This window comes from Aulonocara sp. 'chitande type north' Nkhata Bay, linkage group LG7 (genome assembly GCF_057382095.1).
Source record: "Aulonocara sp. 'chitande type north' Nkhata Bay isolate Kocher_YH1m ecotype deep benthic linkage group LG7, A_spYH_male_GT1.1, whole genome shotgun sequence".
Classification (NCBI taxonomy): Eukaryota; Metazoa; Chordata; class Actinopteri; order Cichliformes; family Cichlidae; genus Aulonocara; species Aulonocara sp. 'chitande type north' Nkhata Bay.
Window position 1 is genome coordinate 45941241 of NC_141350.1, and position 25022 is coordinate 45966262.

General features: G+C 39.9%; 3 protein-coding genes and 1 non-coding gene across 4 annotated transcripts; 2 read left to right on the forward strand and 2 right to left on the reverse strand.

The window, feature by feature from the left end:
- The first annotated feature begins 1026 nt into the window (after window positions 1–1026).
- ddx54 (DEAD (Asp-Glu-Ala-Asp) box polypeptide 54) lies at window positions 1027–13458 on the forward strand. Its single transcript, XM_086300780.1, has 20 exons — window positions 1027–1298; window positions 2202–2328; window positions 2413–2483; window positions 2572–2760; window positions 2886–2935; window positions 3026–3067; window positions 3344–3439; window positions 3530–3651; window positions 4662–4723; window positions 5051–5182; window positions 5278–5488; window positions 5589–5720; window positions 5872–6093; window positions 6205–6278; window positions 8010–8210; window positions 12124–12272; window positions 12363–12476; window positions 12566–12676; window positions 12792–12883; window positions 13047–13458. Exons 1-20 carry the CDS (start codon window positions 1182–1184, stop codon window positions 13286–13288), a joined length of 2556 nt encoding a protein of 851 aa, XP_086156906.1. The 5' UTR covers window positions 1027–1181; the 3' UTR covers window positions 13289–13458.
- trnac-gca (transfer RNA cysteine (anticodon GCA)) lies at window positions 1455–1526 on the forward strand. The gene has a single exon. It is a non-coding gene; the product is annotated as a tRNA-Cys (tRNA).
- On the reverse strand, window positions 9901–11115 carry LOC147325973 (uncharacterized). Its single transcript, XM_086302556.1, has one exon. It carries the CDS (start codon window positions 11107–11109, stop codon window positions 9901–9903), a length of 1209 nt encoding a protein of 402 aa, XP_086158682.1. The 5' UTR covers window positions 11110–11115.
- Window positions 13459–22791: 9333 nt separating the features above from the next.
- On the reverse strand, window positions 22792–24068 carry LOC147325974 (uncharacterized). Its single transcript, XM_086302557.1, has one exon. The coding sequence runs from the start codon at window positions 23989–23991 to the stop codon at window positions 22792–22794; it is 1200 nt and encodes a 399-aa protein (XP_086158683.1). The 5' UTR covers window positions 23992–24068.
- Window positions 24069–25022: the final 954 nt, after the last annotated feature.

Below are 25022 nucleotides of genomic sequence, written 5' to 3' on the forward strand. Positions count from 1 at the left end.
AGCATATTTCAGGGTTGTATATAGGACAGTTGTGGCGTGGATGGGTAGACTTTCCCTGCCAAAATGTGCTGTGCACTCACAAAAAGTTATGCAACTGAAAGAATTTGTCTTCCACGAGTTTTTGAGTCATATAAAAACACAGTCATCAGAATGAAAGCATATTTGGGTAACGCTCTTTTGCATGCTTGAAGAATATTTTTTATCTCTTTAGTTGTTTCCTGGGGCTAAGCTATACCCAGCACCAAGGAAAAGAAAAAAGAAAAAAAGAACACAGCTTTGTTACTTTGATTTTTTTATCAGTCAGATAAGAGAGATTATATTTGCAAAAATGTGCAACCTTAGTGATCTTAATGTGAATTTGTCTGGATACACTGGAGCTGCAAGATACGGGAACTGTCTGTGACTGTGAATAATACATCGTAGAGATTCAAACTATGACTCAGCAATGAGACATCTGTGCCAGCTTTTATATGTATATAGAAACACTAAAACAATAGGGCAAATGGGTGAGGATGCTTCGTATCAAAAAGAAATGAAAAGCAGCGTTCCTGTTTGATTCCATTTGTACAATACACTGATTAAAATAGATGAATACATTAAGAAATGAATGTTACCCCACCACTGTGAGAGGCCAAGTGGCAAATGTTGTGCTGCTTTTAACAGAATTTAAATAGTCCGGCAAGATATATAAAAAAACATAATGTGACATCTTGGGTGCAGGCATATAAAGATTAACCCAAAGAGCTCAAAATCTGCACACCAGCATTCAGATTAATCTTTAAAAGCTTTCAGATTTTAAACTATATATCAGTGCTTTCTTTTAAAAAAATCCAATTTTACTTTTAGGGTGAGTGAACAAATTAATTCTAGAAATTTAAGAAACGTAGTCACAGACTTATTAAAAGAAACAGTCTTTAAATCCTGCATGTAAATGAAATATTGTTGTAGCTTGTAACGCGTTTCACACTCCCTGGCAGTAGGGGGCAGCGTTGAGTTTCAAGCCACGCGACTGCACTTGGAGGTAGAAGAAGAAAATGAAGCTCACACGTGTTTTCAACATGTCTGCGTGCTGTGTCTTTTGATGGGGTGTTTTGAAAACTTGATGCCATTTCGATAATTCAGAAATCTGCAGAGAAAAACAAATTTCCTGCCGCGGGCTGAAAGGACACTAAAGTGACAGGATGGCTCAGAGAAAGAAGAAGCTGACGAAGAAGAAGAGACACACAGCCAACAGAGAGCCGGAGACCGACTCTGACGGAGACTTCGAGCTGGCTGTTGAAATTAAAGACGATGATTCGGTAAGTTTTAAATGATTAAAACCTTCTTACACGTCCTCTCGAGTCTCTTAATCATCTGATCGTCGATCTGCGCGATTCATCGATGTCTAATGTCGCTGTTTTGAGCCCGCAGCTCTGTCAGCTACTCATGGTTTTGCTGAGCCAGTAGAAGGCAGAGGGGGTATAGCTCAGTGGTAGAGCATTTGACTGCAGATCAAGAGGTCTCCGGTTCAAATCCGGATGCCCCCTGAAAAAACAGTTTCTTCTCATATACTCTGAATTATTTGTTAGTACCATTGCAAAAACAGTTTGTTTCCTTCCGCTCTAGTTTTAAACTAAACTAAACCCTGAAAGTAGAATGAAAAACTAGTCTCTAGAATAAGAAAAAGGTTAAACTAATTGAAAATGTTGCCTTTAGAACTGCCCTAATTTCTCCAGATATTTTTGTCCATAATATTTGTCAGAGATGCTCTTGTGCATACATTAACTGTACCCAGTGGTTATTTAGGTACAATTTTGATGTTACCTTCAGATCCAAGTCGTCTGGCCATTCTCCTCTGGCATTAACAAGGCATTTTTACCAAGAGAACTGCCACTCACTGGATATTTCCTCGTTTTTTTGCATCATTCTCCGTAAACCCTAGAGATGGTTTTATAGTAGATCAGCAGGTTTTGAAATGGTAAAAATTTGTAAATAACAAAGTGGCATCTGTGGATATTTAGCGTTTTGCTGCACCAGAGATGTAGGTCTCCCACTCTTACATCACAGCAACAACCCTTGACCATAAGATTTTTATTAATTCATTCTCAGTATAAGGAATATTGAAATCTTTCACTGTATAACGTTTTGATCAGTTTTTTAGACGTCTTGAAGGTTTCATCTTGCTAAGAAGTAGTGCTCGTGTTTCTTTATTTGTCTCACAGCCAGGGCGGAAACTGCCGCGCTTCCCTGCAGCATCAGAGTGCTTGTCAGATGTGGAGCCAGACACCAGGGAGCTGGTCAGAGCTCAAAACAAGAAGAAAAAGAAATCTGGAGGGTTTCAGTCCATGGGTAGGTTTTCCCCTATCTGCCTACTTGGATGTGTCCATTTGAGCTGAAACAAAGCTAGATGACCTGTCTGATGTCTGATTTCAGGTCTCAGTTACCCTGTTTTTAAAGGCGTCATGAAGAAGGGTTACAAAATTCCTACTCCCATCCAAAGAAAGGTTTGTTGGTGCTGCTTCGAGGTTATGTGTCATGTTACACTGTGATGTAAATATGTGACTTATTACCCTCTTCTTTTCACCACTTCAGACTGTACCTGTAATTTTGGATGGAAAAGATGTTGTAGCCATGGCTCGGACTGGCAGCGGTAAGACTGCTGCCTTCCTGATTCCCATGTTTGAGAAGCTAAAGGCCCCTCAGGCCCAAACAGGAGCCAGGGCCCTCATTCTGACCCCCACCAGAGAGTTGGCCCTACAGACCATGAAGTTCACGAAAGAGGTGAGTGGAAATTACCGTTCATGTAGGTCTTGCAGGTGAAAAGTGTGAAATAAAGCCGTTAACTACATCTTTAGGTGTGTCATTAATGTACTACCTGTTTTCCTTTCTCTATCGGGGTCTCGCAGCTGGGAAAATTCACCGGTCTCAAGACTGCTTTGATCCTTGGTGGAGACAGGTGCGTGACTACTTAGCTGTCTTGTTACTTTGTTCTTCTTGTTGCTCTTTGATGTCGTCTGTTAATGTGAATGCCTCTGCTGTTTTTCAGGATGGAAGATCAGTTTGCTGCTCTCCATGAAAACCCTGACATGTGAGTGCTTTTATATATTTATTTATTTAACCTCCCACCAACCCCCAACGTGGAGACCTAAGTTAATGAATATGATAACAAAGACATGTAGAAGTTTCAAATTGATACCATAGTTGTGTCTACTGCAAATAGGTATCAAATCCCACCGATCTTGACCTTAAGGTTAGAATTCAGAGGTCAAGTTTTTTGAAAGTCACATGATAACTTAAGAAAAAGGGTACATAGGATTTTATGGATTTTTATGCTGAAATGCTAAGCTCAGTTCTCCCCCTTCAGTATCATCGGTACCCCTGGTCGTCTTATGCACGTTGTCATGGAGATGAACCTGAAGTTGCACAGTGTGGAGTATGTGGTGTTTGACGAGGCTGACAGGTGAGAAATTGCATTTTTCATGTTTTTTTTTGTTTTTTATTTATTGCTCTAATTTTCCAAATTGAATTCTGAAATGTTTTCCTGAATCAGGTTGTTCGAAATGGGCTTTGCTGAGCAGCTTCAGGAGATCATCCGCAGACTTCCAGACACTAGACAGACTCTGCTGTTTTCTGCCACCCTGCCTAAACTGTTGGTGGAGTTTGCCAGAGCTGGTAAGATTAACCGTTTCATTTCTACTCTGTTAGGTTTAATTCAGTTGAGTCCAAGTCACAATATTGAAACTCTGTAAGTAAACAGCCTAAATTATAGATAGAGACCGAGTTGATTTGTTTCATCTGAATGTAGTTGACATCTTCTGCATATTAGAGAAAATGCATAAACTGTCTTCTAATGTTTTCCCATAGCTGCTGTTTTTAACTGTCGTCTGGCCTTTCTCACCTTCATGCCCCACTTCCCTCAGTTTTTGTTAATCATGAAAAAAAAGAAAGTTAGCATCTTTTTTTTCTTGGGAAATGAAAGTTAGCAGAATCTATTGATATACACTTGTTACCTTTTCACTACAAAAATCACATTCAAAGTCATATCCATTTGAGTCCCAGTCACACAGATCTAGAGAACAGTTGGTAAACACCTGCCAACCACTGGTTGGTAGCACAAAATGTGTATTCCCTGACCAGTTGGTGGGTGCTAGAGGTTGCTGGTGTTTGCAGGGTTAAATTGGTTACATGTAGGTTGCAAACACTTGCCAATTACTCCACAAGCAGCGGTGAAACTGTGAAATGGCAACACTAACTGTGCCTTTTTCAAATGTGTTAGCCACGTTGGTGAGGCATAACTTTAACTTTGAAGGTGAATGGTTTCCACTTCCAGTTTGTATCGTTCTTCAAGTTTTACTGCTGATCAGCTGGTAAGTTAGTGAGTGCTTGGAGACAAGTTGGCATTTTCTATACAAACCTCTACAGTTGTTACCTGGATCCTCACTGGAGAGGGACATGTGACCAGAGACCATAGAGAGTGAATGATATTCTTTGACTTCAGGGGATTATGGGAAATAACTGCTGACAACGAGAAGTGGGCGTAACCTGAACTGAAGATCAAGTTTTTCTGGCTTATTTTCTCATCATAAAGCATATTCATTCAACTTAGCTTCCATATTTTTTCGCATCTAAAGGCAAATGAACCTAATTATATTCACACCGGTGTATACAAACTTTTTTCTCAGGCCTGACAGAACCTGTACTGATTCGTTTGGATGTGGATTCCAAGCTCAGTGATCAGATCAAGGTAAAAAGGCAGAATTTGCTTTTGTTTTATTTACCTTTTGGTTAATCTGAGAAATTAGATGGAAGGTTTTACATTATTTATTACAACCTGAGTACAGGATTATTGCATCTACTCTACATGCTAACTTATGTTAAATCAGCTACTGTGTCAGTGTCTTGGTCTTTCTACTTGTTGCTCTGTCTTCAGACACTTGCTATTCAAACATTTTGTATTCTTCTCCCAGAAATGTTGAAAGATTTAAATGTAAAGCCCAAAGCAAAAGTCCTTACAGTCACCTGATGTTTCCATGGCTTTGAGCATGTTTTAATTTCTTCTAACTTTCATCAGCTGTCATTCTTCCACCTGCGTGTGGATGACAAGCCGGCTCTGCTGCTCCACCTCCTGAGGAACGTAGTGAAGCCTCAGGAACAGACAGTGGTCTTTGCTGCCACCAAACACCATGTGGAGTACCTAAAGGAGGTAAGATAACAGTGTAGCCTAAATTTGTGAGAATGTTAAATATTGTTTTAAAAACTAGAGCTTTAGTTGACTTCTTTTTTTCCCCTGATGTCCAGCTGCTGTCGTCAGAAGGTTTAGAGTGTGCCTACATCTACAGTGCCCTTGATCAGACTGCCAGGAAGATCAACATTGGGAAATTTGTGCATCGGAAAGCCATGGTGCTTCTGGTGACTGATGTTGCTGCTCGTGGTATAGACATCCCCCTGCTGGATAATGTCATCAATTACAACTTCCCCTCCAAGGCCAAACTTTTCTTGCACAGAGTTGGTGAGCAGCTGTATGCAGAAGGAACAAAGTGATTGAGCCTCTTTAATTTGAAATGATTAGGCCAGCATTACGTGTATTTCCCCCTGTCTTTTCCCATCAGGGCGTGTGGGACGAGCGGGCCGAAGTGGCACAGCCTATAGTCTGATTTGTCCTGATGAAATGCCTTATGTCTACGACCTCCACCTCTTCCTAGGGCGACCAGTTCAGTTTGCTTCACCTGAACACACACAAGGTAGACTCCACTGCATGCCTGTCAGGTTTTAAAGTGATAGATGAACTGTTTAACTGATGTGCTACACATTTGAGGTTGCTAATAAACTTTATTTAGTGCTCTTTTTATCTGTCACTGTATTGAAATGTCTGCATTTCTTTTCGTACTCCAGATTCAGAAGGTGTGTTTGGTCGAGTCCCTCAAAGCATCTTGGATGATGAAAGTGCTCATCTGATCACGTCTCACGAAAACTCCCTGGACCTGCAAAATCTGCTCCGTGTCTCAGAGAACGCCTACAAGCAGTACCTCAAGTCGCGGCCAAACCCCTCGCCGGAGTCCATCAGACGGGTTAAAAACACAGATGTGTCCAGCATGGGTGTCCATCCAGTACTTGGTAAGTTCAAAGGAGGATAAAGTATAAAAAGAAGAGAGAAGTTATGAAAATAATCAAAAGGAGTAGTGAGGAACTGATGGCAGTTAAGTAAGACAGTTTGATTTGTTTCAGGGTGTGGTCTGGAAAAAATGGAACTGGAGTGCCTTCAAATAGTCGATGCCATCAAGAGCTACAAATCCAAAGCGGTGAGTTTGATGCAGACTAGAGCTGGGCGATATGAGATTTTTTCATATCACGATATGTTTTTTTCATTTCAGGCGATAACGATATCTATCACGATATAAGCCAAATAACTATATTTGTACGATTTAAATGTGCCGTTGCTCACAAGTAAAATGTGAAATAATGAGCAGCTTGTTTTTATTTAAATATTTATTTCCCATAATAAGTTCAACAGGGTAGATGTACTTAAGGAACATGAGACTTTTTCAGGTAAATAAAGGCAAATATTGCAAACTACACAAAAGGCAGCCGCTAAAGCGTTTAAGTTTCAAAACAGAACAAACAAAAACAGACTAAATTGTCAATTCCACTTAGAAACAAAATATTAATTCTAAAAATAAATCTTAGTTTGTTTTACAGAAGAACAGACAAAATTGACTAACTTTTGTCAATATCAAATAAACTGAGAACTAAAAGGAAATTCTCAATCTCTCCTTGTTGTATAGCTTAGCTTTTCAAACAGTTTTAACAGTTACTTTAGTCTGACAAAAGCCGAATGACGAATTAGCGCTTCCAGTCAGAGACTGAGGCTACGTCCACACGTACACGGGTGTTTTTGAAAACGGAGATTTTCCGTTTTCGTTTTAAAAAATAATCCCGTCCACACATAAAGGCAGAAATGAAGGAAAACGCTGCTATGAACATGCCAAAGCAGCAGGTGGCGCTAGATTCCTAACCGTGCAGAAATGTTGGCCAATCAGAAGTCTAGAAGCCTCGGTGGGAAAAAGTAAACAAAGCTGCGGCATAGAAGCAGAACCGAGTCGTATGTGTGGACGGACAGTAACTGTGTGTATATGTAAGCATTTAAACACTGCAGAGAGTAGAATTAACAGTAACAGTATTGTAGAAATTCATTTCACTGAAACAATAACGTGGCGCACAGTGTGACGTCAAAAAATGCGCACATCTTTGACGCTGCGTTTTCTCCGTTTTTCTCGCCCACACGTAAATGCAAAAACTGAGTTTTCAAAAATATCCACCCTGGCCGGAGTTTTTAAAAATCTTCGTTTTCAGTGACCAAAAACGCAGTTTACGTGTGGACGAAAGGTGCAAACGCATATAAAAATCTGCGTTTTCAAGAATGCCCAGGTACGTGTGGACGTAGCGCATGCACCAGTTTATTGTATTTCCAGACTTGGTTTCGGCACAATTTACAGTGCACGCTACTCTGTTTTTTGTCAGACTTGAAATAGCCGAAATACCTTCACACTACGGAACTTCTCTGGCTCTTCCGTTCGACAATCTCTCCGGCGTTGGAACCATCATCTGTTTTCTCTTCGGTAACCTTCGGTCACGCTCTGTTGATTTTTCTAGTCGGCACACTCATTTCCTCCATTACCCGGGCGGTACGGTGGCTGGCTGCTTCCCAAACAAATACACATGTGCGGCTTGGCACTTGTGCTGTACGTAACAAGTCACGTGACGTGACGCTGCGGCTGTGATTGGTTCGGCTCTGCGCTACTTAATTTGGATTGGCTGTTCCTTTTTTTTTTTTTTTTTTTTTTTTTTTAAGAGGACAAGAGCGACGAGGTCTATCGCAATAGTTAAATTTTTCTATCGAGAAAAAGTTACATCGCGATACATATCGTTATCGTTCTATCGCCCAGCTCTAATGCAGACACATCGCAGCGCTGCATTTTCTGGTAAAAAGTGTTCTAGTAAGCAAAAAAACATATAATTGTCTCCTGAAATAGACCATCTTCGAAATCAACTCCAGTAGTAAGACACCAGCCAGTGAGGTGATGCGGGCCAAACGCTCTAAAGACACTCGGCTAGTGGACAAATTCAGCAAGCAGAGAGAAGACCGAGCTGCAGAAAGCAGGCTGCAGCAGCCAACCAACCCCACCACTACTGCTGACTGTGACATCACCGAAAAGGATGAGAGTGATTTAAAAGTAAGCATGGGTGAAGTATTGCTTCTTTCTTTCTTCCCTGGATTGCTGTAGTTGCAGGTTTACATCAGTTTCATTAAGGATTAAGCACACATTGAACTCCAGGAAATCATAAATGAAAGTGTGGATATTACCTGTCCACAGATTCATGGTGACTAACTGCTCTTTTAACTGTTTGGTGACTTTGCTTTGTTTGGCGATTGTAGAAATGGTTTACATGAGCTTATAGCTGAGATTCAGAGGTTTCTGCAGCACTTATATTTCTGACCTCTTGTTATAACCGATTAAATGCGATCTCCTCCCTTTTGCCCCCATTTTTGGTGGTGTGGGTGCAAATGATCAGGCATGACATTCTCAAAATAAATCAGATAAGATACTGCAAATAATTATTTCTGCATTTGTGCGATTGAAATGAATTGAAAATGTGTATGCAATGATACAGTTTTAAAGATTTGGCCTAAATAATTTTTCGAGTGAATGAGCCTAAACATGATGACCTAACCAGTGACACCGTGTCACCGGTGACACACACACACACACACACACACACACACACACACACACACACACACGTATGACTTTGCCGGTCTCAGCTGAAACAATTTCAGTGTTTCAAACCATGTTCCAGGATTTTTCCTTCACCATTTATGAGGTTTCAAGAAGAAGATAAACGACAGATATGAATGTTTGAAAAAGTTATAGATGAAAAGATTCGATGAAAAATACTCAAAGGATAAATTCAATTGTTTATTGTTTTATGAATAAGTTGAAAAAGAAAAAGTTAAACAAGTAAATAAAGAAACAAGGTAAAATGAAGTAAGAACAAAACGTTAAGAAGTAAATAATGAAACAAGGTAAAATGAAGTAAGAACAAAACGTTAAGAAGTAAATAATGAAACAAGGTAAAATGAAGTAAGAACGAAACGTTAACAAGTAAATAAAGAAACAAGGTAAAATGAAGTAAGAACAAAACGTTAACAAGTAAATAATGAAACAAGGTAAAATGAAGTAAGAACAAAACGTTAACAAGTAAATAAAGAAACAAGGTAAAATGAAGTAAGAACAAAAAGTTAAGTAAATAATGAAACAAGGTAAAATGAAGTAAGCACAAAAAGTTAAGTAAATAAAGAAACAAGGTAAAATGAAGTAAGAACAAAAAGTTAAGTAAATAATGAAACAAGGTAAAATGAAGTAAGAACAAAAAGTTAAGTAAATAATGAAACAAGGTAAAATGAAGTAAGAACAAAAAGTTAAGTAAATAATGAAACAAGGTAAAATGAAGTAAGAACAAAAAGTTAAGTAAATAATGAAACAAGGTAAAATGAAGTAAGAACAAAAAGTTAAGTAAATAATGAAACAAGGTAAAATGAAGTAAGCACAAAAAGTTAAGTAAATAATGAAACAAGGTAAAATGAAGTAAGCACAAAAAGTTAAGTAAATAATGAAACAAGGTAAAATGAAGTAAGAACAAAACGTTAAGAAGTAAATAATGAAACAAGGTAAAATGAAGTAAGAACAAAAAGTTAAGTAAATAATGAAACAAGGTAAAATGAAGTAAGCACAAAAAGTTAAGTAAATAATGAAACAAGGTAGAGGAGAGAAAACCCCAACAATCCCCTCTGAGCACGCACTAGGCGACAGTGGGGAGGAAAAACTGCCTTTAAACGGGCAGAAACCTCCGGCAGAACCAGGCTCAGGAGGGGACAGTCAACTGCCGGGACTGGTTGGGGAGGTGAACAGAGGTGGAGCAAGACGAGGCTACACCTGCTGAGGAAGCAGTAGAGTTCCTCCTCCAGGGCCAGCGGAAGCGTTTGTTCTTCTTTTTCATGCAGTTTTCTACAAGAGCTTTTTTTTCCAGGATGAGGGTTCTCAACTCATCGATGGTTTCTTTGTTTTGTTTCTCAAGCTTCTTGCACGTTTTCTCCACCTCTTCCAACGTTGCTTGTTTTTCTTCAAGCTTTTCCCTGAGCTCTTTGGATGTTTCCTCCTGCATTATCTTGTCCTTGTGCATGTCTGCGTTTCTTTGTTGTACTTCTTTGTACATGTCTTGTAGCTCCTCATTTCTTTTGTGGATATCTTGGAGCGTACGCTGCAGGTCGTCATGTATGTTGTCTTGTTCTTGCTTTTGCGCCTGCATTTCAGTGTGTTTGCGCTTCAAGTTGTTGTATTCCAACAATATCCCCTTAGTGAGCTCGGAGTTGTTTCTCGCCATTTGCTCCATCCTTTTCTGCATGTGCGAGCATTGTTTGTCCAGTTTTTCTTTTTCCCCTTCTAGTTGCTTTTTCTCGTGAAGAAGGTCTTTGTTTTGGCGCAGAGTATCATCCACCTTCTCTTTCAGCATTCTGTATTTTTCCTCCGTGACTTTGAGTTTGTGCTCCATGTCTCTTTGCCTTTTCTCCTGTTCTTCCTTCTGTTGGAGGATTTCTTTATTTTTTTTCACAGCTTCATCGAAGTTTGTTTGGAGCAGCCGATTCATTTGGTCCATATATTGGAGATCCCATTCTGTCTTCTCAACAGTAGCTTTGCTGTCTTTAAGCTGGTTGGACATCTCCTTTAGTTCCACGCTCTTTTGCTTGTTTTCCTTAATTAGGAAGACAATCTGCTCTCGGGCTTGTCCAAACTTGATTCCCCAACCCTCATTAATAATATTTATGTCGGGCTGGCGTTTTTGTCTTTCTTCCAGGTTCTTATTTTGCGCTTCCATCTGTCTACACTTCTCCTCCAGTTGAAGTTTCTCTTCTTCAATCTGTTGAATTTTATTCTGGAGATGGTAGTTTTCCTTCTTACTGTCATGTAATGCCCTTTGGACGGCTAAGAGGTCATTTGGGGAAATTGGCCGGCCACGACAGGAAGGAGAAGCGGCGTAATCTTTTTGCCTTGGTTGGTGTCTTGTTGGATACATGTTGAAGGTTGTACACGACAACTCTGAAACGGTTTCCAAAAGTTTCTGTGGTGAACGCGTGAAGGCTGCAAACACAAATGCTGCGAGGACACGAACTAAAAAACTGCTGTTTCTCACCCCTGTTTAAGGACAAACTTCAAAGGATCGTGTAGTGACATCATAACTCCGTGAGCCAATGAGATTGTCATGTGACATTTTGGAATGGAGATATTTTTTTTTAAACCATTTTCAAATTTAACTTAATATTTGACTGTTTCTTAACTGACCTGTTTAGCTGATTAAGAAATGAATTGAAACGAGCATCACTAACGTTATATAACAGACAACAGAAAAAAAACAGGTTTTTTTTCTAAGTAATAGAGGTATAATACATTTTTTTAAATTTTTAAAAAAAATTATCCTACTTTTTATAAGAGGGAACATTATTTAAAGAATATGTATTTAATTGGAAAACTCTCTATTCATCTAAAGGCTATAACAAAAAAGGTGAGCTTCCTGCTCAAAAATGAAATGACCAAAATAAATGGAGCATTTCTCTGCAATTACAAACTCTGTGTAAACAATCTTGGTTTCAAAATAAGGCTAATGCTGGTGAGATGTCATCACAGGTGTAAATATTACTGCAGATGTTACTATGTCAAAGTTTCACAACTGTCTTATGTTTATTTATGTAGGCAAGACCTACTTTTCACTTCTTTGCTTTGCTATATGTTCTTGAGTGTATTAGTTTGCCAGCAGCACGAACATGTACTAGTGTCAATAATAATCGTACGGTGGATTAGAAAACCTGCTCACAAGTTGAATAAACACCCAGGATTGTTGCAGAATTTTCATTCAAAACCAATATTTGAGTCAAAATGAGAAAGTTGTTTGTGCTGTCTGATGAAGAAGAAGCAAAATAAAGTGCAGTTTTGATGTAGATGATGTTGTATACAAACTAGAAGAGGAAGATAGTAGGATCTCTGTATCATGCTTTGTCACTTTGTACCATGTAATTCTTTCTATTTCCACCAGGGGGTGTTTTCAGAGGTGGTAGGTGGTAAAAGAAGAGGTCAGCAGGAAGATGGCGAAGAGCGACCAAAGACCAAGAAAAAGAGGCAGTCAGGCAAAGATGAAGAGTATTATATCCCTTACAGACCTAAAGACTTTGACTCTGAGAGAGGGTGAGGCATTAAACTGTTGCATCTGTTTCTTTAAAAAATGTGAATGGCTTTGTGTTTTATGCTGTTTTGTCCTGTGTTATGCGTCGACAGGTTGAGTCTCGGTGGAGAGGGCAGTGCTTTTGAACAGCAGGCCTCTTCAGCTGTCCTTGATCTCATGGGAGATGAAGGCGATCGCCTTAACCAGCAGAAGAAAATGATGAAATGGTACAAATTTCCCTATGTTTGACTCAGTATCCACCAAATGGTCATTTCAAACTATAATTTAAAGTCTTTTTTCCCCCTTCTTTTTTTAGGGACCGTAAGAGGAAGCGTTTTGTGAGAGAAACGGGAAAAGAAGACCAGAAGAAGAAGATCAAAACAGACAGCGGTCAGGTTATCAGTAACAAGAAGAACAGGAAGAACTTGTATCCTTCCAACAAAAAGCTTCTCTGTGTGCTGCTCTCAATGACTCTCTTCTCTACTCCTATGACAATATTAAGTTGTACTGTGAAGATGTTGTATCACTTGACAACATGTCAGTTATGAGGAGTGGAAGAAAAAATACAAGATTGATGATACAGGATCTGGATCAGATGGAGAAACAGGCGGAGGAGGCAGGAAGCCAGCAAGAGGTAGGAAGGCATCAAAATGAATAGCACAAACATGTCTGCCTGTTAAATATAGACCATCAGCCACCATGTTTTAACTCAACTCTAAAGGTAAATACTTCAAGTCCCTCTTCCAGCCTTGCGAGCTATAACCTCCAACCTCTTTGTTGTGTCGTGCCTCTCCCAGGTCGTGGCCGTGGCCGACGAGGTCCAAACGTACAGAGCTCCGGTGACCACAAAGCACGCTCGGAGCTGAAAACAAAGGATCAGATCATGAAGCAGCGCAAGAAAAAGCAGAAGCACCAGTTCCTGCAGGGCGGGGGGATGAGGAAGCTCCGCTCCAAGAACAAAAAGTGGCTCGGAGAAGTTAAAAAGTCAGGTTTTGGAAGGGGTGGCCATAAGAAAGGCAAGCTGAGGAAGAAACTGTGAGGAGGACAGAGGGTTGATGGTGTGGAGGACATCACGAGGAACTGGGTGATAAGCGTCAGAATCATCTGAGATCATCACCAAAGATTTTCCTGGTGCTTTGTGTGACTGTAGATTAAGGAGAAAATGATTTGTGCATCTTTACACTGCAGAAATGCACATTACTTCTTCCTTGATGGCCTGCTGAACTCTGCGTTTGCCACAGAGTGATGTTTAATTATGATCCACTAACCTGGATTTACTACTTGTAAGCATGTTGGCTGTCTAATAAAAGTGTTTTGGAGTACTGAAATATGTCTTATCAAAATGGTAAAATACAGATATTAAATATTGTGTGCTTAATTTGCAGTTAGTTTCAAAAATCGTCTCGCCCATCTTTTCTTAAAATAAGAGGTGCTCTATAAAAATGACATTAAATTCTGTAAACATGCTCTATTTGCAATTATTTATCATTACTGTTGTCCAAGTGGTCTCATTTCAAAGTTGAAAGCGAGCATCGGAACGGGCAAGAAAGGCGACTTTTAATTGACTTTGAATGTGTTGTGGTTACTGATATCAGATGGGCTGGGTTGAGAAACTGGCTTAGAATTCCTCTTGCCTTCAGCATGGCCACGCCCCTCTGACTTCTGCAATCAACAAGGCATTTTTACCCAGGGAAATGTTTATTTCGCTTTTCAGTTTGGACTGTTCTCTGTAAATTCCTGAGAAAATTTGAGAAGATCAGGAGTGTCTGAAAAACGTAAAACAGTCCATCTGTCACCAACAGCAATGCTGCCTTCAAAGTCACTTAAATCAACTTTTTTTTTCTGGCATGTGATTGGCTGTTTAGATATTTGCATTCAGAAGCAGCTGAATAGGTTCGTGGATAGTGGGTCTGTATTGTGTTATTGTATATTGTTTTTTCCAGTTATTGCTCTGGTATAGAAGTTTTTTTTCTTTAAGTAATTTAGTAATTCTAACATCTCCGCTTATGTGAAGTGTAGACCTAATAGTAAACATCATTTACATGTCCAGTTTTCAAATATTTTTAATCTTGTCTGGTAAAGTTTTCTTTTTTTTGTAATTCACTTACATTTAGGGAAGGAAAGTTTGAAGAAAGGAAATTTGACGTGTATGTTCTAAGATAACGGTGACATTGACGACCTTTATTATAACTGTATTGGGCATGTTCACTTAACCAACAAAAATAACAAACCAACAAAATAAGAAAGAGAATTAATGTTTTATAAAAAGAAACAATGACCAAGCCATCAGTTACTTTATATGCCTACAATATCCACATCCCGTTCCCAAAAAGTCAGTGGTCTCCTGTCTGAATGACTACCGTCCTGTTGCACTGACATCCGTCATCATGAAGTGCCTGGAGCGGCTGGTCAAAGGTCACATCTGCTCCTCCCTCCCTGACACACTGGACCCTCTTCAGTTTGCCTATCGGACAAACAGAGCCACAGAGGATGCCATCGCCCTGGCAACGCACACCACCCTCACTCACCTGGAGAAAGGGAATACATATGCAAGGATGCTCTTCATCGACTACAGCTCGGCATTTAACACCATCATCCCCTCAAAACTTGCCGCGGAGCTTGTCGACCTTGGGCTGGAAACACCTATCTGCAGATGGATTCTAAACTTCCTCACAAACAGGCCCCAGGTGGTGAAAGTTGGTAAGCACACCTCCTCACCACTCATCCTAAACACAGGTACGCCACAGGGTTGTGTGCTTAGCCCCCTCCTATATTCCCTGACTGTGTTGCTAAACACGAGTCCAACATCATCATCAAGTTTGCGGATGACACAACCATCATAAGCCTCATCACAGGTAATGATGAGACGGCCTATAGAGAGGAGGTGATGGCACTGTACGAGTGGTGTCTGGAAAATAACCTGACTCTCAACATCAGCAAAACTAGAGAAATGATAGTGGACTACCGGAAACGACCAGTCAGAGAACACCAGCCCAGCCACATCAACGGTGTCAAGGTCGAAAGGGTCAGCAGCTTCAAGTTCCTTGGAGTCAACATCACAGAGGACTTTTCCTGGACCCTTCACACAGACACTGCTATCAGGAAAGCTCGCCAGCGGCTTTATTTCCTGAGGAGGCTGAGGAAGTTTGGCATGAACGCCAACATCACCTCAAATTTTTACAGGTGTGCAATTGAGAGCTTGCTGACCAGCTGCATCACAGTTTGGTACAAAAGCTGCTCTGCCAGCAGCCGTAAATCACTACAGAGGGTGGTGAAGACAGCAGAGCACATCACTGGCACGAGGCTTCCTGCCATTCAGGACATTTATCTTCAGCGATGCCTCTGTAAAGCACACAGCATCATCAAGGACCACAGCCACCCAGCACATCAGCTGGCGTTACAGACGTTACAGGAGTCTGTCTGCTCGGACTATAAGACTACAAAACAGTTTTTACCACCAAGCCATACGACACCTCAACCACAACACTTAAACCCACACAACACAGTCCACAGGACGCACTCAGAAGCTACCCTACAGCTTCACAAGTACTCTGTTTAATCTGCACTGGTCACTCCACTTTATTGTTATTGATATTTATATTTAAAAGTGCAATACTGTGATTTTCTGCTGCTCATTCCTGTGCAATATCCCATCTGCCCTCCCGTCATATTTCTTTTCAAGATTTTCTTATTTAATCACTAGTGTACATATATTTATATTTATAGATACATATATATTTAGTCATCTTTTCTCTTTTACCATGTCTCTCTAATATTTTGCTCCTTACTATTTTTCTATTTTTTTTTATTATTTTATTATATTTTCTTATACTGTACCATGCTGCTGAGTGACTGCTGCTCGTCAAACACATTTCATTGCAATGTTGACCCTGTGCTAACTTGCATATGACAAATAAAACTGAAAACTGAACTAAAACGGATTTATTTTTATTAATAAAATTGGAAATGTAAGATATTACTAGATAAATTTACAAAAGAAATTTTAACAGTGTGGATTTTAGTATCTGCTTTTTCTCTATTATTTATTGTATATATATTTTTTTGAACATGCATGTTCTCCCCGTGTTTGCGTGGGTTCTCTCCGGGTACTCCGGCTTCCTCCCACCGTCCAAAGACATGCAGCTTGTGGGGATAGGTTAACTGATTAATCCAAATTGTCACTAGGTGTGAATGTGCGAGTGAATGTGAGTGTGAATGGTTGTCTGTCCCTGTGTGTTAGCCCTGCGACAGACTGGCGACCTGTCCAGGGTGTACCCCGCCTTTCGCCCTATGACAGCTGGGATAGGCTCCAGCGCCCCCCGCGACCCTGAAAAGGATAAGCGGAAGCGAATGGATGGATGGATGGATATATTTTTTTACATTAAGTCAATTGATTAAAAAAAGGTTTATTTTTTCAATTTCTCTATTGTCCCACAAGGGGAAATTAGTTTAGCAGCAGGATATAAATAAACAGAACAATACTATAAAATAATAATGACAATAATAGTGATAGAAAGTCCAAGGACAGTTATTTGCCATTGAGGAGACAAGATGCAGTGGGGATAAAAGAGACCTGGAGTCTTTTAGTCTTCCTCACAGGTACGCTAAAACGGCGGCCGGAAGGCAACAACTCAAACTCACTGTGAAGTGGATGGTTCAAACAATTAATAATAGAATGAGCCTTTCTAAGCACATTTCTATTGTAAATGGCCAAAAGTCCATCTTGCCAGCGCCCTGAAATTTTGCTAACAGTTTTTACCAGAAGTCCCAACCGATTCTTATTCTTCACCGTCAGGTTACCAAACCAGGCAGCGATACAAAAAGACATCACAGATTCGATAAAACGTCTATAAAACAAAGACAACATCTCAGATGAGACATTAAAAGATCTCATTTTCCTTAAAAAGAACAGTCTTTGTTGAACTTTTTTAGTAGTGGCTTCAGCATGAGATTCAAAACACAGTTTATGGTCAAGTACCACACCTAGAAATTTATAACTCTCAACGATCCCAATATCAGCAGTTTTAATGATAGTGGGTGATGAGCTATAAAAGGACTTCCTAAAATCAGTAATCATGTCTTTAGTTTTTGACACATTAAGTGAAAGGAAGGACTCATCACACCAATTCACAAAATCATCTACAACCTGTCCATGGCCTGACTCGTCCCCCACTAGAAGACTGACGATCACTGTGTCGTCAGCAAACTTCAGGATGTGTCTGTTCGTGAAATTGCTGCGACACTCATTCGTGTACAGAATGGACAGAAGGGGAGAGAGGCAGCAACCCTGGGGTGATCCAGTAGAGGAGGTGAGCACATCAGAAAATACATGATTCACCCTCACGCATTGTGACCTATGAGTCAGAAAGTCTGTCACCCAGCTGACCAGACTAGTGTCAAGCTTGAAATGATTGTAAAGCCTGTCAGCAAGTAAGAAGGGTTGAATTGTATTGAATGAAAGTCAGCAAATAATAATCTTGCATGGGTGTGGGGGGCCTCAAGATGCTTATACAAGAGATGCAGGAGTGTGACAACAGCGTCCTCCACACCTCTCCCTGCTCTATAGGTGAACTGGAAAGGGTCAAGATGGTGTTCAACATGCATTAAAATCTCCTTCTTAATTATCTTCTCAAATGACTTCATCACTAAAGAAGTCAGAGCCACAGGCCTATAATCATTCAGCACCTTAGGAGAACTGCCCTTAGCAACAGGAACAATGACAGCATGTTTCCAAATCTTAGGTACTGTCTGTAGCTCTAAAGAAAGTGAGAAGATATGGTGAAAAATCCCACTCAGCTGATCAGTACCTGTCCACAGATGTTGTCAGGTCCAGACTCTTGCTTTTAGTGTGTCTAAAAAGATTAGCTAGCCCCCTCTCATCAATACAAATTGATGGGGGAGTGATAGTCTTTTCCCTCAGTGTGCTGGTCTGCCTAGAACAGTCAAAGTTCTCAAAACGAAGGTAAAAACTGTTAAGACTGTCTGCCAGATGTTTGTCAGCGGTAAACCCCTCTAAGGTAATATTACTTTTACCTTTCGTCTGTAGCCCTGCCATTGTTTTCATACCAAGCCAAGCTCTTTTGAGGTTGTTACTGCTGAGTTCTGTCTCAATCTTATTTCTATACCTCATCTTGGCAATCTTTATTGCAGCCCTCACCTCCTTCCTCAATATTCTCATAGTGGGAACGTCTCCCTTGTTAAAAGTAATTTTCCTTTTAAGAATCAGATCCTTAATATCTTTAGAGAGCCACGGTTTGTTATTAGGGAAAGTCTTAAATTCTCTGACTGGAATCACAGAGTCTTTGCTACACACCACATCAGTGAGTTCATCCAAATCAGAAGTGCTCTCTTGAAACAAGGACCAATCAGTGCAATCAAAACACCCCTGAAGGGCAACACAACTGTCTTTTGTCCAGACATTAGTCCGCTTCACACAGGCCTTCGCCCTCCTAATCACAGATCTGTAAGCAGGGAGGAGATGAATAACATTGTGATCCGAAGAACCTAGCGCAGGTCCGGCCACAGACTTATATGCCCCCTTAATTGGTCCATAACACAAATCCAGCGTTTTGTTATGCCTTGTAGGACAAGTGACATATTGAAAGAAATTGTTCAGTAATTTCTTAAGATTACAAATGTTAAAATCACCAAGAATAAAATTAGGAGCATCCGGTGAGAGAGTCTGCAGATCGTGTACCACTTTAAAAATGGCATCGGCAGCAACTTTAACGTCAGCTTTAGGATGAATGTAAACAACAGTGACAAAAATTTGAGGGAATTCCCTCGGTAAGTAAAAAGGCCTGACAGATACTGACAGGAGCTCGATGTCAGGAAGACACAACCGCTCCCGCACAGTAAAGTTATTACACCAGCCCTGGTTGATATACAAACATACCCTTCCTCCGTGAGATTTGCATGTTACTCCACAGTTCCGATCCAATCTGACAGGGGTCCTAAAGCCGCTGATTTGCAGTGACGTATCACTGTCCATATCGGTCAGCCACATCTCGGTAAGTGCCATCAGACAAGCCTCCCTGTATTCCCATAGATGAAGCACATTTCCTTGTAATTCATCCGTTTTGTTCCTAAGAGATTGGACATTGGCCAGAATCATAGAAGGCAGAGGAACACGATTCTTCCTCCGAAGTTTTCTTACACGCTGATGCACGCCACCTTTCTTTCCACATTTTCTCAAGCGGCGGGGCTTTCCAAAATTTGTCTTTGACCGGGCAAATAAATCCTCACCAAGAATCACATCTGTCCGAGCATTAGAAGAGTCGTACATAGACAAACAGGACCACTGTAATCCAAGTAGTTCCTCGCGTGTATAAGTGATTGTCAGTGAGAGTGAATGACTCCAGGTGAATATCGCCAACAACAATAAAACTAAGGTGTAGAAGTTCTCCATCTCGGCAAAAAAAAAAAAAAAAAACCTCATAAAAAGTTAAAACCACGGTTAAGAACAGAGTTAAAACAAAGTTAAAAACAAAAAGAAAAAGCCAGTAAACACCTGCTGCAGGTCGCCACAAGAGCAGCCCATCAGAGCCTCATGAGTGAAAAAAGTCTGCTACATAATAGTATGTAGCAGACTTTTTTCACTCATCAGTGATGCGCTGGCTCTGTCACATGTGAGTGTTTTTTTTTTGTTTTTTTTTTACCGTATTTCAATACATCATGTAATTTATTTCCTGCAGAAGATCCAACAGTCAATCATCTGACCAAAGAGACTTCTGTCATTCCTTCAGCTGCTTGGCAGGTGCAAAATATGACCACATGCGCAGCACAAGAAAGAGCAACACAACACAGTCGAAGAGCAGGAGTCCATCTGGATGTGATTACAATGCTCCTGTTGTTTCGGGATGATATGCATACATACCATAAAAAGTTACCCATTTATTCATTGCTGCTGGCTCCTGACTCATGAAGACTTGAGGCTTTCAGTTGTCTGTGTGAAAGCAGCTGAAGATGAAGAACAATAGATTGGTACAAATTAGAGATGGCACGATACCACTTTTTTATGTCTGATACCGATACCGATATCATAAATTTGGATATCTGCCGATACCGATATGAATCCGATATAGTGTGTTTTTTAATCAATAAAACGTTTTTTTAATATCTTGCTGCATTTTGTATAAGTTTATACTCAAGTTTAAATAAATAACAACACTAAAGCTATTCTGTTATACCTGTAGGTAAAAAATACACTGCGCCCAAAATATTTCATAGTTCAGCAACACTGATCAATCTAATAAACTTAAACCTACTCCATCCTCCCTATTCTGGTATTTTAAAGAGTACTTAGCAGAAATATTAAGCAACCTAACTAATAGGGTTGCAAACTCCGAGCAAAAAATAAAATAAAAATAGGGAACCACCCTCCACCTCATGATGCTTAATCGATGTAATCAAATTTAATTTGATGCAGGGGGGAAAATGCACAGAAATAAATTATTTTTCAAGAATAATTTAATAGATTCAACATCTTTCTTCAACAGAATTGCAGACTGCACAGATGGTATCTTCCCTATATTTTACATCAGATTAAAACTTTGGGTGTAAGAGTCAGATAATTATTTATTAAAAGCTAGACATTTTAAATGAGAATAAGAAAGAAAAAGTATGTCTTTGTGCCCCCTTTTCCTTGTTCATGCCCTATCGGCCCCCCTGGCTAAACTTTGCTAGATCCGCCCCTGCACAGTTACCAGCCGTCAGCTACGTAGAAAAGGATCCTGGTGTAGAAAGTAATATTAAATAAATTCTAACAACAGCTTATCAAGCTTAATAGTGGTGCTGTTGTTCAGCCGCTGGTTTCCTCTTTCTGGTGAGAAGTTGGCCAAAAACAAAGAAGAGAGACAGACTCACAACAGAAAAGCCGATCAGCTGATCATTAAGCAGTTTCACGATTGAAGTAGCAGCAGGAGAGAGAGAGAGAGGCAGTCGCTCCATATATCTGTTGTTAAGCTTAACATGGGAACACTTTATAGACATTCAGAGATGAACTTGCACACTTGCTTTACTTCTCTCTGGGATAACTTCCTCGGAGATGAAATGCTGGTTTGGTAGCAAGGCTAGAAATACACCATCACGTGATGCATACTTCTACGGTTATGAGCCGAGTTACGCCGTGTGGCAAGTTTTGTGGGGTGCTTTTTTGATATTTAATGGATCGATTACATTTTTTATTTCTCACCGATATCTGATCCAGTAATTTGGGTCAGTATCGGACTGATACCGATACGTAATATCGGATCGGTCCATCTCGGCTAGTGACACTCGGCTAGTGGACAAATTCAGCAAGCAGAGAGAAGACCGAGCTGCAGAAAGCAGGCTGCAGCAGCCAACCAACCCCACCACTACTGCTGACTGCGACATTACAGAAAAGGTTGAGAGTGATTTAAAAGTAAGCATGGGTGAAGTATTGCTTCTTTCTTTCTTCCCTGGATTGCTGTAGTTGCAGGTTTACATCAGTTTCATTAAGGATTAAGCACACATTGAACTCCAGGAAATCATAAATGAAAGTGTGGATATTACCTGTCCACAGATTCATGGTGACGTAACTGCTCTTTTAACTGTTTGGTGACTTTGCTTTGTTTGGCGATTGTAGAAATGGTTTACATGAGCTTATAGCTGAGATTCAGAGGTTTCTACAGCTCTTATATTTCTGACCTCTTGTTATAACCGATTAAATGCGATCTCCTCCCTTTTGCCCCCATTTTTGGTGGTGTGGGTGCAAATGATCAGGCATGACATTCTCAAAATAAATCAGATAAGATACTGCAAATAATTATTTCTGGATTTGTGCGATTGAAATGAATTGAAAATGTGTATGCAATGATACAGTTTTAAAGATTTGGCCTAAATAATTTTTCGAGTGAATGAGCCTAAACATGATGACCTAACCAGTGACACCGTGTCACCAGTGACACACACACACACACACACACACACACACACACACACACACACACACACACACACACACACACACACACACACACACACACACACAAATGTATGACTTTGCCGGTTTCAGCTGAAACAATTTCAGTGTTTCAAACCATGTTCCAGGATTTTTCCTTCACCATTTATGAGGTTTCAAGAAGAAGATAAACGACAGATATGAATGTTTGAAAAAGTTATAGATGAAAAGATTCGATGAAAAATACTCAAAGGATAAATTCAATTGTTTATTGTTTTATGAATAAGTTGAAAAAGAAAAAGTTAAACAAGTAAATAAAGAAACAAGGTAAAATGAAGTAAGAACAAAACGTTAACAAGTAAATAATGAAACAAGGTAAAATGAAGTAAGAACAAAACGTTAACAAGTAAATAAAGAAACAAGGTAAAATGAAGTAAGAACAAAACGTTAAGAAGTAAATAATGAAACAAGGTAAAATGAAGTAAGAACAAAAAGTTAAGTAAATAATGAAACAAGGTAGAGGAGAGAAAACCCCAACAATCCCCTCTGAGCACGCACTAGGCGACAGTGGGGAGGAAAAACTGCCTTTAAACGGGCAGAAACCTCCGGCAGAACCAGGCTCAGGAGGGGACAGTCAACTGCCGGGACTGGTTGGGGAGGTGAACAGAGGTGGAGCAAGACGAGGCTACACCTGCTGAGGAAGCAGTAGAGTTCCTCCTCCAGGGCCAGCGGAAGCGTTTGTTCTTCTTTTTCATGCAGTTTTCTACAAGAGCTTTTTTTTCCAGGATGAGGGTTCTCAACTCATCGATGGTTTCTTTGTTTTGTTTCTCAAGCTTCTTGCATGTTTTCTCCACCTCTTCCAACGTTGCTTGTTTTTCTTCAAGCTTTTCCCTGAGCTCTTTGGATGTTTCCTCCTGCATTATCTTGTCCTTGTGCATGTCTGCGTTTCTCTGTTGTACTTCTTTGTACATGTCTTGTAGCTCCTCATTTCTTTTGTGGATATCTTGGAGCGTACGCTGCAGGTCGTCATGTATGTTGTCTTGTTCTTGCTTTTGCGCCTGCATTTCAGTGTGTTTGCGCTTCAAGTTGTTGTATTCCAACAATATCCCCTTAGTGAGCTCGGAGTTGTTTCTTGCCATTTGCTCCATCCTTTTCTGCATGTGCGAGCATTGTTTGTCCAGTTTTTCTTTTTCCCCTTCTAGTTGCTTTTTCTCTTGAAGAATGTCTTTGTTTTGGCGCAGAGTATCATCCACCTTCTCTTTCAGCATTCTGTATTTTTCCTCCGTGACTTTGAGTTTGTGCTCCATGTCTCTTTGCCTTTTCTCCTGTTCTTCCTTCTGTTGGAGGATTTCTTTATTTTTTTTCACAGCTTCATCGAAGTTTGTTTGGAGCAGCCGATTCATTTGGTCCATATATTGGAGATCCCATTCTGTCTTCTCAACAGTAGCTTTGCTGTCTTTAAGCTGGTTGGACATCTCCTTTAGTTCCACGCTCTTTTGCTTGTTTTCCTTAATTAGGAAGACAATCTGCTCTCGGGCTTGTCCAAACTTGATTCCCCAACCCTCATTAATAATATTTATGTCGGGCTGGCGTTTTTGTCTTTCTTCCAGGTTCTTATTTTGCGCTTCCATCTGTCTACACTTCTCCTCCAGTTGAAGTTTCTCTTCTTCAATCTGTTGAATTTTATTCTGGAGATGGTAGTTTTCCTTCCTACTGTCATGTAATGCCCTTTGGACGGCTAAGAGGTCACTTGGCTGGCCACGACAGGAAGGAGAAGCGGCGTAATCTTTTTGCCTTGGTTGGTGTCTTGTTGGATACATGTTGAAGGTTGTACACGACAACTCTGAAACGGTTTCCAAAAGTTTCTGTGGTGAACGTGTGAAGGCTGCAAACACAAATGCTGCGAAGACACGAACTAAAAAACTGCTGTGTGTCACCCCTGTTTAAGGAAAAACTTCAAAGGATCGTGTAGTGACATCATAACTCCGTGAGCCAATGAGATTGTCATGTGACATTTTGGAATGGAGATATTTTTTTTTAAACCGTTTTCAAATTTAACTTAATATTTGACTGTTTCTTAACTGACCTGTTTAGCTGATTAAGAAATGAATTGAAACGAGCATCACTAACGTTATATAACAGACAACAGAAAAAAAACAGTTTTTTTTCTAAGTAATAGAGGTATAATACATTTTTTAAAATTTTTTTTTAAATTATCCTACTTTTTATAAGAGGGAACATTATTTAAAGAATATGTATTTAATTGGAAAACTCTCTATTCGTCTAAAGGCTATAACAAGAAAGGTGAGCTTCCTGCTCAAAAATGAAATGACCAAAATAAATGGAGCATTTCTCTGCAATTACAAACTCTGTGTAAACAATCTTGGTTTCAAAATAAGGCTAATGCTGGTGAGATGTCATCACAGGTGTAAATATTACTGCAGATGTTACTATGTTAAAGTTTCACAACTGTCTTATGTTTATTTATGTAGGTAAGACCTACTTTTCACTTCTTTGCTTTGCTATATGTTCTTGAGTGTATTAGTTTGCCAGCAGCACGAACATGTACTAGTGTCAATAATAATCGTACGGTGGATTAGAAAACCTGCTCACAAGTTGAATAAACACCCAGGATTGTTGCAGAATTTTCATTCAAAACCAATATTTGAGTCAAAATGAGAAAGTTGTTTGTGCTGTCTGATGAAGAAGAAGCAAAATAAAGTGCAGTTTTGATGTAGATGATGTTGTATACAAACTAGAAGAGGAAGATAGTAGGATCTCTGTATCATGCTTTGTCACTTTGTACCATGTAATTCTTTCTATTTCCACCAGGGGGTGTTTTCAGAGGTGG